Source organism: Seriola dumerili, unplaced genomic scaffold (assembly GCF_002260705.1).
Source record: "Seriola dumerili isolate Sdu_G_001 unplaced genomic scaffold, Sdu_1.0 BDQW01000219.1, whole genome shotgun sequence".
Taxonomy (NCBI): Eukaryota; Metazoa; Chordata; class Actinopteri; order Carangiformes; family Carangidae; genus Seriola; species Seriola dumerili.
Window position 1 is genome coordinate 971,278 of NW_019174474.1, and position 13,211 is coordinate 984,488.

The window sequence follows — 13,211 nt, forward strand, 5'->3', positions numbered from 1 at the left end:
GTATAATTATCTCCATCTTGTTACCACTGCAAAACAGGCACTAAATTGAATAAAAGCATAGATATGGATCAATGGGCCTGTTCTTCATACGAGGCTAACTGAGTTATCCAGAGAAGAATGTCGATGATTTGGCATGAATCTGGAATCTTTTTGGTTCTTCGAAGCTGGTTTAAAGTAAATCTGCAGTCCTCAAGTCCAAATCTGAGCGCAGGTTACTGAGAGTGAGCTGGATCGTGACCAGGTTTTCAGGTGAACCCAAAACATGAACTCATTTTCAGATATACATGTCTTGCTTTCTTAGATTTACACAAATGTGATTTTAGAGAACACACAGGCTATTGAGAAATCTTTATGATTTGTTGCTGCAATTACAACTAAATTTTCATAATACTTACCTACATTATAGGTACACATATGTATACATGATAAAATATACAAAACATAGTTTGATATACTGTGAGCAAACAGAAGTAAACTCAATTGAAAGATTCCCACTGGTAAAAGCACAAAACTTAAACTTATTACTAGCTGCAGTTCTCACTTTGCTGAAAACTGAGATTTCAGGAAGGTTTTATTTTAATAGAAGGCTTATGATTATCTCTTGCATGTCCACTGTGAACTGCCAGCAATCAGCTACCAACATTGCTCATGGTCTAACCATGTTCACCAGTAATGTTTAAGAGTGGAAGTGATGAAAACATTGTGGAGAACAATGTAGAACAAAATGACACCTATAAAAACAGAGGAACAAACATGAAATAAGACCCCAGTGCATGCTGGGAGGGTCCCCACTCCCACACCTACCTCATGTAACTGCAATCACATGATCAGCCAATCATACGAATGCAGATCATGGTCTCACTTCTATGCTCATTTTGCTTTTATTTCAAAATAAGAGTGCACTGTGATTTAAGATAACTTCATCCAGGATAAATAAATCAATTCTTAAATTGTGTTCAAAGAACCAAATTAGCTGGATGAGAATAAACAGAATTATTTCAGCCAGTTAGCCTGAATTAGTTAAGCCACATTTGAAGAACAGGGCCCGTGACTTGATTTGGAGGAAATAGTGTTATGTTATGACCTACATCTTTGCTTGAGACTGTTGTTCTCACAAATGTTCTCCCTCTACAAGTTAGAGGGCACATTCAAGTGAGGGGCAAAAAATAAAACTTTATTTTCCCCAGGCAGGATTTTAACAGAGAACGTCAGCAGTGAACAGTGAAAAAGGTGCTGTCAAATCTTGTCCTATGAAATGCCACTCAGTGGGTGGGTCAGAGACCTAAAATGTAGTTTAAAATCAGAGCAACCATAAAAATATATTAATTTCTCTCCTTTGTCACCTTTTGAATATAAATATATATTTAAATGTAATAAAGCAGAGCATGCATCAACCATTTGTAACAGAGTGCCTTAAATAAAGTGTAGATACAACAGTAACTAGGGAACATCAATAAACTAAGTTTGACATGATATATTGGCAGTAAATAAAAAGGATTAAAAACATTTCAGACAGCATGTGGAAAAAATGCTGAAGATCAAGCTGCTTGACACAGAAATACAGCAAAAAGTTCCACAATGTAACAGGCAGCATAGTTTCAAAAAGGCACTTTCCTGATGCAAAGATCTAAAGTCTCCAGTCGCGTCACCCAGAACATAAACATAAGAGTGGCTGCAGTTCTGAACATTCTTCATCGTTCTCCCCCTCCACATCTTAAAGTGTGAGCAGGGTCACTCTGGAACAGCGGCAGCTGCGATCTCCACTTTGCCATGCATGTCCTGGTCGATCCTGCAAACAGATTCAATATTCATCAGATGTCTGCGTCAATGTGATGGCATCATATCTAACAGGGCTGGGATATGTAATAACAGGCCACTACACTGCCCACAAACACACTTCTCATATAATCACATCCTGAAATGTGATTATGAGCTTTACACCGTGACAAAGGAAATTCTTTGTGTGAGAGAATATTTCTATAAATACAATGCGTGATTTTTTTTGATTTACCAGAATTATTTTCCTGATACAAATTAAATAAATAAGTCTATTTGTATTTTCCACCCATAACAACTTCCCCAATTTATTATGCATGCTCTTTTTTATTGAACACACAATATCTAGGCGAGTGGTTTCCAACCTTTTCCAACTCATGGCCCATTTGAAAATCTCAAAAATGTTGGTAGCCCACATCCGACCCCATACAGAGGAAAAATACTACGTTCTCCGAGCACTTCTTATTTTAATGATAGCGATTGAACATTCAGGACTTTCTTTTTTGTTTAATAGATAAACAAAAAGATAAATCACTTGTCAGTTCACCACCCGTCTCTTGACTCTCTTTGCTTTTAACTCTTCCTGTTGCTAACCAGCTATACATTTTGATTCGCCATGGATGTAATCTTGTAACGCAACGTAACGATAGCAAAAGTATAAAATGTGGTCCAGCGGTGACAATATAAAAGTTCCTGTCATTGTCTTATCACAGTGATAGGCCTTAAAAAAACAATGAAAGGAGTTTTTAAACATTTTTAAAGCTAATTTCATTTTAAAACATTCATAAACATTACTTATTTCTAATTTTTATAATACATTTTTTTTTTATACCAAAATTGTATTGTTTTGCAAAATAATTTTTCGGCCAACTTGCAATAGCTTTGCGGCCCACAGGTTGGGAACCACTGATCTAGGCAATATAAACCATCAATATCAGTTGTATTATTATGAGGTTCTTACTTCCCTTGAAACCTTGTAAGACAAATGCACTAATGTGAACTTAAATATGTACTGTAGAAAACCAAACTTCATGTCAGTGTACAGACTGCTTTCATTATCTGCAGCACACTGCAAAAGTGGTAGATTTCATACTAATAATAATGGGATAATATACTGTAAAGTAAGCAAACCTGTTAACAATCTAATGCAATTGTTAGCCTGTAATAGATTTAAGCTCTCTATCATTAAACTTTTCTGTGTTTTTGTCAATACTGTCAGAAAGACATTGCTTGAACTCCATGGCAATGAGTAAGTTTTTAGTGCATTTGTCTGGCAAGTTTGTCAATCGACCTAGAAACTAAGAACAACTAATTAATTGGACGTTTTTTATACACTGAGAAAACACACAATACCACATCTCTTCTACAAAACCATGGGCCCTCTAAGACGGCATGGTTTTACACTTTTCTTATGTTCTTACATCCCACGACATATATGCAAATTAACAGCCTCATCAACTGAACATTCACTACTTATCAGTAATGAGCAAAACATTCTTGTGTCCGTGAGCAAGGCTGACAAAGGTTTGTGGTAATTACCAAACATCAGCAGGGAGTGGGTATGCAGTGAGTCATGCAAAAAGCTGTGAGAGTGAACAAGCTGAGTTTTCAGTGAGGGCAAGTTACTGAGGGGGAACCATGTCGTTGAGGACATGGTTACAGTGCAACCACACACCACAGTGACTAAGACGAGCTACTTCCTTGTAATTCCACCCCATTCAGTTGTACAAACATGAACAAACTTACCCACCATCAAAAACATCAAATTCTAAACCTGGTTTTTAAAAAGACACATGCGAGTAAGTGTTACTTGATGCCCCTACTTTCACATCAGAAAGTAGTAATGCAATAAACTGACATCTTCACATGAATTCATAAATCTTTATGAGTCGGCATGACAGTGAAGAAACAGCATCTTGCAAAAAACCCCAAAAAACTAAGCCTTATAAATGTACATGGTGTATTTTAAGCCACATACAGATAGCTGAAATTGAATGAGTTGGCTTTGAGCTGAACTTCACAGAACTGGCTTGGAAATGGGATTTATTTAGTTAAACAATGACCAAGCCACCTATTTTTGGAAATCAATCAAACAGCTACTCAGTCTGCTTATTAGGAATGTCCTAAATCTACTAAGAGGAAAATGTGGGGCATTGAGGAGGAAAGTGGATTTTGGCCAGAAGGTATCATCCAATACAAAAACACCAAGCAGAATGAGGTGTATTGGTGCATTTCTAAAAGCCAACGGATAATTTTGTTGTTAGTTTTGTGAAATGCAAATGAAAAAAAAAAATGCTGAGATTGATCCTAGGTGAAAGTGCATATACCTTTTACGGTTTTTCCTATTTTTTTCGTCGTCAAACCTTAAGAGGAGGGTAGGGAAATTGAGTTAAGGAAAGGAGACATACACAGCCAACAGCAACCAAACAACCAAAGAAGCAAAAACATTTTATAAGATGAGTATTGTGCTGAGGTCTTTTCAACTGCCACAAGAATACAAGATCCGCCTCAGGTTAAGCCACATCAAGGAAGAATACAGCATGAGTAATTTCTCAGCATGAGCTCAATACTAATGCACATCAGCAAAGGTTAAACACTTGAAAATAATGTATTCTTTAACAGCAGTTTAGAGGACAAGTACATTTAGATGCAGTAATAGTGACACTTAAAGAGAACCTGGAAAGTGCATACTGCCCACCAAGGCTAAACTGTGCTCCAAATGTATTATTTTACAAAAGGAAATGTTTAGATATTTGTAGTTGGCACCTGGATCTCTTCTCTATCATCATGGTGTGAGTATGACGATAACGCTTATAGGCATTGGGCAGACAGCATCCATGATTTTGGAAAATACTTAATTCAAACGAAGACAAATTGTGCAAAATCTCAAATGAGCCAGACTCATAACCATTGACATCCTGTCTACACTGGCCACACAGGAAAATCAGAGTGTTGCTGTAGCACCACCTATTGGCAAAAGGCAATTCAATTTTGCAAGATCAGTCAGAGTTGATAGTGTAAGGGCACAAAATGATTAAGCCACATAGGCAGCCATGCCTACTAGAATCTGGGACCCACTTAAAGGAAAAACTACAAGGCAGGTCAAATGAATTTTGCGGAGTTGTTTCAGCTATGTATTGAACCAAGTCCTGTGAGGACATGATGAAATCTGCTGAAGAGGAGGTTAGAAGGCAGCCTATACCTATGTGGTCACGGTTCCTTTATTTACTAATTCACGTAAGCAGCCATGTATACTTTCTCTGCCCGATGGTTTATAGTTGTAAAATATAGAAAAAAAACAACTCCCCCTCATCTGGGAACCACCACGATTTTTCAAAACAATATGTCTATCACCCATATAATTTTAACTGGCATACAGTATACATACATTTTAACTGCCATATGTATCAAGTCTTGTGAAACTGAGCTTGAAAAGTGCTGAAGATGTGGTTGAGTGAAATACACTTACTGTTTGATACAATCTGGTATGGACACATACTCCATTGGAACGAGCTCTGCAAGGTCTGCCAAGCTGTACACATACTTGATTTTCTGGCTAAATTTGGAGCTGTGAAGAGAAGAATAAAATGTCAGACTCTGAAGGTTACCCTAGACAATCCTTATTTTATCATTATAATGACCTGAAACATTATGTTACCTTATGAAAGGTTTTGTGAGTGCCAGCAGGGTGCGAATAAACCAAGAGGGATGAACAATTATCAAAGACTTCAAGTTCTTCCTTAACCTATAAAAAAAGAGTGAGATGAGCCGTTAAAAATTTAAATCAAACCATGAATATAATGATGCTGTTTCTACTTGTTTTGAGTGTTGTGACCACTGAAACTCACCTCCTATCGATCTGCTGATAACACTTTCTGAGCCAGCCGACAGTCGGCATCTTTTTCCTAGACGTTGCCCCATTCAAATACACTATCATATAGTTCTCAGCAACCAAAAGCTCCAGTGTGCCGATGACATACCTGTGAAAGGAAAACCCCATTAGTGATGGCTCTAAAATGTTCACTCACAAGGCCGAAGGAATTCAAACAAACACTCACTTGAATAAATTGTCCATGATGTATCTGTAATTTGGTTGATTGCTCTCAGGCATAAAGCACACAGCAAACACAATTATGGCATTCAAGCCATCTCCATAGTAACCTGCAGTGAAAAATCAGACATCAAAAATTGATGTTCCAGTTTCAAAACACTTTTTCATCATCAAAACTGTTCATAACATTTCTTTTACTTCTTATTTTGAATACACACACTTATCAAAAACACAAATGTAATACACTTAAGTATACTACATAAATACTACTTAAAATGACTGGATTTATGTGACTGTGCCATAATATATGTAATGCCACCGACCTCCATGGCTGATAACCCTCTTGTAAGGTTCAATGGCCTTCATGTCCACTCTGTGTTCCTGGTCTCCGATACGAAACACCCTCCAGCGTCGACCCTCCTCCCTCTCCTCCAAGGCTGAGTACTCCTGAACTGACTCCACACCTTTCTGTAGTAGTTCTGTGGTTTTCGGCTTAGGGAGGTCGTCTAAAGGAGAAGAGGCATTTTAAACCCACAGCTTGGATATTGTAGCTATTGATTCTGGGGGTTGCCTTGCCAAATTAGCTCCATTTTGATCAAATACTTGATGTAATTTTCAGATCAGTCAATTATTCATTATTTACCTTTTCAATCACATGCATTTTAATCAGTGGGCAGTAACATTACATTTATTTATTTTGTGCATTTATCTCCTGTATTTGGATGGCATGCTTTCTCTCCAATCAACACCAACAATCACACCTTGACTTCCATGTGTCCCCTTCTCTTAGGTCAGCATTTTCCTGGGAAAAATCTAAAATTTAATGGGAGACACCCTGCAATTATAGTGTACTGCATAAGCCTGTCATGTCAGGGTATAATAAAAAATAAATCTTTCAATTCACAGTGATGCAGCACTGGTGACACAATGAGGAATTCTGAGCATCTGTTTGATGTACAGCTGCATGATGCGCACAAGGTCTGCTCATCATAAAGACATGAAGCACAGTGTTCAAATGATCATATACGTAAAGCATGCAACAGGCAGAACTGAAAAGGGAATTATGGAACAAAATCACAACAACGAGGATCGTTCTGTGAGCGGCCAATTTCCTACATATACTGAATCAAACACATTGATCTGCGTTTCTTGTTTGGAGCACTGTGTGATCCACATACAGTGGGGTCCCAAAGTCTGAGACCACTTTCCCATTCGAGTGAATCATGTATGTAAAGCATACACTCATGTGTCATGTATCTAAAGCAACCCATTCAAGTGAATTGGAAAGTGGTCTCTGACTGTTGGACATTGAGGTTGAAAATAACCAAGATGTTTATTGTTTATGAAATTGTGCACCAAATGAATCATTTAAAATGTAAATGCAATATGTGCAATTATGGGCTAAATTAATTAGGCATATATTTTTTATCACACTATGATGTATTTATCTATGGTGCAATTTCTTGTGATGTGTGACATCCTGTAAAATGTTACACAATGAATGACTAATCATAAAACAGCACACATGTAGCAAATGTTAAAATGGCTCCTATTTGATAACTGCACCATTAGAGTACTTATTAAACCAATTCTTAACCAAGTTCATATTGATTGTTTTCTCAAATGCAGGAATAATCAGGGAAAGGAAAAATATCATGCACAAAAATGTTGACTGAAAATGTAAAGGTATGAAACATGACACATCCCATGATTTGTCTGAACGAAATAATCTGGACAATATAGGTTGATTGACTCATGGCTGGCAGAAAAAAAAACATGGGCTGTCCAGGAAACCTTACCACAGGGAAGAGAGAAACCTGTTGCTGGCCTGCAGCCTGTTTCCAGGCAGAGAATGGAAACAATTCTTCCAAGTGAAAAAGAGGAAGGCAGCAGTGTGGAAACACAAAAACAACAAAGCATATTTTAACTACACTTTAGGCAGTCAGCCTTAACTTGTAAAATCAAGGATAGAAAATGCCAATGGAACCAGGACATAAAAGACTGGTTTGATAACACACTTGCTTTTGTGTTACAAGCCAATGAATAAACCCAAGAAGGATAAATCTTTTCAGAAATAAATTACGTCACCATAAACTGGTATTTGAAAGTATCTTTCCTTCTCCCACCTCATCAAGTCAACTTTACTTTTTGGACTTCAGTATCAACAAAAAAATCTGGAACAAATAGGGTTTAAATATATTCTAGGATGTAAACTGTTATCATTGTCACCGGATGATATAAGGTCCTTACCTTCCCATTCAAACTCATTGCTGTTGTCTGAGGGTGTATCAATGTCATCAAGGTCCAGCTCTGTACTGTCATCCAGCTCATCAGAGAGAAGAGAACCTTCACTGCGATCAAGTGTCAGACTGATGTCCGGAGCTGCAAGCTTTTTCTTTGCCTTCTTGCCATGGTCCATTACATAGCCTAGGGTAGATACCAAGACATTAGTAGTCATACTGTTTGTTATAGAGGTTCAGTTTCTTTCAATCTATTATAAAAAAAAATACTCATATGCAAATGAAGAAATCTTTTCCCATTGCATCTCTAACTTAAGAGACTGGTGACAAAATCCAGAGTGCTTGCGAGGCTTCAATAGTCTGGGTTATACAAACCAAGTGCTATCTTCCAGTGCTAGTCTTTACTACGTAATTCCCTTTTTGTGTTACTCTCCCCGCACTCGAGCTAAGCAAAGAAAACGCTGTCCAAGCAGATTTTGTATTAAAATACTGTGTTGGAGCATACTCTTTTGAACTGGCTAACTGGTCAGACTGCTGAAGCCTAAGATTAGTTTTGGCTGAACATTCAAATGCATTTTTTGCACAAGCAAGATCAAACAAGAATGGACAGGAATGATTACAGCAACCAGTTGCTCTCCCAACAGACATGTGGGGCATGTGAGTTTGTAGATAGACTCGAAAAAATGTCCTTTAATATTGTCCTGTGTCACAGCAGTAATGCACCATATACTATTCTGTTTTCATTACCGGGGTCTCTGTCTTCAGAGGTCCCAGCAAAAAGCTCATCTTCAAGCTCCTCCTCCTCTGGTAGGGGCCTAATGATCAAACATGAGGTGATCAAGTCTTCAGTAGGTGTATAGTTTATGTGACTTTCAAAACACAAGAATGTGATAGAATGCTTTTAGCCATGATCCATAGATAATTTACAACATTACATGTATAAACACAATACCGTGGAAAGTCCTCATCCTGCCACTCTTCCTTAAGTTCAACTCCTTCCATTCTTAGGCGGGCTTCTGTTGTGGCGACTGACTCTTGGCGCTCCAGGCTGGGAAAGAAAACACAAAAAAGGTTATGCCATCTTTTATGTTTAATGATCTGTAATTGCTAAAAGACTCTCTTGTACTACAAATGTATTAAGGAACCAGAGCAGGGCAAGCAAAGATTATCCGTGACAAACAAAATCCAAACACATACAATTGGTTATCTGTCAACACTTGCTTGTGACTTGTACAATCCTCAAAGGATTATGGGGGAAACGTTGAAATTGTATTGATCTACCAAGAGTCAAGGGCAATCTTTGTTCTTAGGTTAATACCTCAGATACTAAAACCTTTATGTAGTTCTTGGATATGGACATGAACAGTGATGGAATATTAAAACATAACAGACACATTTTTACTCAATTGACTCAAGCAGCAAAAAAGCATGATAGTAAACCCTGCAAATAAGGGTCTTTGTGTTGTAAATATGGTAGATTCTGTTAAGAAAATGCTAAACAATACTGAAGAAAGATACATAGGAGATTTTTTAAAGAAGGGGTTAATTTGGTTTTATTGAGTTTTCCAAAACAACTCAGTTTATCAGTGTCTCAATGTATCATTATATGCTCTGCTGATGTCTATGGTTCATAATACCTTTCCTCTGGTAGGCAAACAAATTTATAATTGTTCATATAAACTGGCTCAGTGACAACTTTGTCAGTAACACCCAAAATCAATTTGCATCACTTTACATAAGATTTTGGTCACAATGCGCACGACATGACAGATGACCATGTCCCCTGTCAAGCACATTTTGCAACATTTAAGCACAATCTTTGGTTTAAAAATGCTTGAAAAATAGTTTTTGGTCTCACAGCTAGAAATATTGTCTGAAGTATAATTCTATCTGAATTCTGTCTGAAGTGTAATTCTGAACATAAACCCAATATTTGGGAGAAAGTGTCTTTGGCTATATTATAAACTTCCAATACTTTCTGTAAAATAAAGGGTAAGTAACCACTTTTCATTTTGCTGTGGTCAATCCTACCCTTACTTTCCACCTCATTAAGCGAGGGAAAACCCTTGTTTGTCTATATACTAAGTAGTATGTTGTTCTTTACCATCACAGTAGTCCTCACAGGTGATAAGGGCTTATTACCTTTTCTAAACAAGCCACATACTTTAACATGAGAAGAAAACAACCATGAAACCTTCATTGCACCAGCTACTGGACAGATGATTTGTGTTGCAGTGCTAATCACAAATTATACATAGCTGATGCATGTTGCATGCTGCATGAGTGTGTCCTCGAGACTTTAGGCTTGCAGCTGGCCACATAATCAGATCACTGGCTTCTTGAAAAGCTTACAAGCTTGTGTTAAGGGCTTAGTTTATAAACCAAAAGGCTACTTACTAATGCCGATCATGGTATCTATATCTTTGCTGTACAGAGCTCCCTTTGCTGCATTAATCACATGCACGACTGTATTTGTGCTCCCAGACACACAAACATTCTGGGCATTTAGTACTCAACATTTCATAATGTATCAGTTTAGCTGTTTGCTTATGTATAGCACTAATCCCCACATTACATTTCAAATCCAACTGAGAGAGGTATGAGTGCCACAGGAATGTGGTTTCCTGAAAAGGAATTCTTGCAGTCAAAGTGCACTTGGGACCTGGCTGCATGTAAGTGGAATCAGCCACATTAGGGAGTTCAATGGAAAAGAAAAAAATAAATGACAGTTTTAAAACTATAATGACAATGCACTTAATGATGAACTGAATGAAGAAGCACATCAATGGTGGATGGTTTGGAAACATTGTGATTATGTTGACACTTCTTGGTTAAGGCTTCCATCAACACAGTTCGCATGTGACAATATTTTATGCTAACTTCTTTAAAGAGATGTCAAGACAACTGCAAATCTGTGTATAGATTTTGATTACAGATCAGGATCATAAGATCAGTCTGTACTGCTGTCCAGGTGTTACCCTTCTCATATACTTACTTCAATTATAGGATCCACTCTTTTTTGCACAGAGTCATCTTCTTTATAAGTTTGTCAAAGGTCCGCCATGTGTTGCTCTGTGTATATGAGGTTGCTGAGCTGTCCACAGATGTTACTTACTATAACCTACAGACACTTGAGATATTGACAGTCACACTTGTACAATATCATGCAGTCCATTAACTAGACCTACAACATAATACATTTCTGAAGCTTAGTTTCCTTTTATTTGTTTAGATTTAGTGACAGTTTATTTAGTTAGAGAAGTCTGACTTTACCCAGTGGTTATTTTTGATGTACAAACCTACAGTGCTATTGTATTAGATTGCATTATAATGTCACATAATCTTATTAGCTTGTGTCCACAGATGACAAAATAACATGAAACTCAGCGTATTCCTGTTATTGTGTCGACCCCGTCTATAATGTTCAGGAAATAAATGTCATACCAGCCTAGGTCTAGCTTGCTGCTTTACTTGCTTTTCTAACCAGTCTACATATGGGGGAATGCCATAGGGTTTGCAAAACGACATGTCCTCGAATTTTAGTCAAATAAAGCAAATATTAACAATTAGCACTGGGATTAGCAATAACGCTAGAGGATCGCTGGCCTGCCTAAGAACTTTCAAATGAAGTACAGTAGAAAAAATTCACTTGAATATAGCCAGTCATTTGGATCAGGTGCTGGAGTTTGGGAGAACAGCATTCTTGTAATGAAGAGATGAAACCAGAAGCTAGCTAAAATTATCGCCAGCACGTAGGCTAAACATTCAAATGTACACATACAGACCTTCCAGTGGGTCCAGATGGTGAGCGTGGCTGGGGAAGGTTCACTGGGGTAGAGCTCCTTGCTCCCGGCTGTTTCTGCTCATTGTCTGGAGTTGTTCTTTCCTGTGGCGTACCACTTGTTTTGGTTAGACTTTCTTGAAGTGCCTCTTCGCCATTTCCAACCATAGGAGCTGTGCTATTTTGTAATTCCTCCAATTCTTCCTCGTCACCTTCTCCAGACACCCCAGAAGACGAGGGACTGGAAGTCTGTCCGTTCCCCAGCTCCTCATGACTCTTCCTGGGTGTGACAAAATCTGGGCTGCTATTGTTCAAATTCATATCACTTACACCCTTCAACACCGCTTCACTCTCAATCACATCCGATGCCATATGTTTTTCTTGTCGCCAAAGCGGATCAGAGTGAAGAGTCCGCTCTGTGAAACGTCTGAAAAGGCCGTTTGCAAGTTATCTAAATTAGTCAGATGGCTAAATCTAACTTATACAACTCCTTTAAGAGTTTGTGGCTAGCGTGTTAGCTCTTTCCCCCTGTACAGCTAGCCGGGAGGACTGTTGTTGACAGTTAGCTACGCCAACTAACAGCATATCTTATTAACCAAATAGTGTGAAATGTCACACAGGGTGCACAGATAGTCACCTTTTCTAAATGCGTCACGGTGTGAACTCGGGAGCCCAAAAACTGCGCTAGCTTTGCATAAGCAGCGGTGATCCGACTTATCGGTTTGTTTCCTTCCTTCCTTCCTCCAAGTTAGACTGGTCTCCTGCGAACGTTAACACACGTTGGTCACGGTAGCTAATGGGCTACAGTTAGCTAATTTAGCCACAGAAAAAGAGGCTAATGTTGTCCACTTGACGCCGGCTGTTATCCATAAAATCAAGACAAGGCAGTTGTCACCTACGACAGAACATTAGGACAACCGTTCCATGGATCCATGTACAGTACTAATTGAGTATCCGCTGATTTAAATAGCCAGGGTCTTCCAGCAACAATCTCCGCAATGTAAAGACAGAACACTGTTGTTTGCTAACGACGCTAGCTAACTGAAGCATTCTGTAATTACGATTCCAGCTAGAGGTAGCCAGCCTTCTATGGAGTTGCCAGTTGTGTCTCCCTCAGGTTCGTATCTGAACTTTCTACTGCAAACTCTCAATCACAAAGCCCACGAAAGCACACACAATTACTCTTATACTCTTAATAATAACGTTTTTCACTGCATCATTTTACTATGTTAGAATATTCCAAAGATATCACGTATTTTCAGTATCTCAAGTTAAAACGTTCAAAACAAAGTTGATAAAGTAAAATTTTCCCCAGCTGTATTTCAAAATATGTCACATAACTACATTTAGAGGCTATGATAAA

At 38.2% G+C, this 13,211-nt stretch overlaps 1 protein-coding gene across 2 annotated transcripts; it reads right to left on the reverse strand.

Moving 5' to 3' along the window:
- Positions 1-339: 339 nt before the first annotated feature.
- On the reverse strand, positions 340-12,925 carry bnip2 (BCL2 interacting protein 2). 2 transcript variants are annotated; one of them, XM_022754561.1, is made up of 11 exons: positions 11,853-12,925; positions 9,020-9,115; positions 8,815-8,882; positions 8,078-8,254; positions 6,151-6,333; positions 5,835-5,937; positions 5,625-5,756; positions 5,435-5,521; positions 5,246-5,344; positions 4,104-4,139; positions 340-1,789 (listed from the first exon to the last, which is right to left on the reverse strand). In XM_022754561.1, exons 1-11 carry the CDS (start codon positions 12,218-12,220, stop codon positions 1,732-1,734), a joined length of 1,407 nt encoding a protein of 468 aa, XP_022610282.1. In that variant the 5' UTR covers positions 12,221-12,925; the 3' UTR covers positions 340-1,731. The 2 variants fall into 2 exon arrangements, with proteins under 2 accessions (XP_022610282.1, XP_022610283.1); XM_022754562.1 differs by lacking the exon at positions 4,104-4,139.
- Between the last annotated feature and the right edge of the window lie 286 nt (positions 12,926-13,211).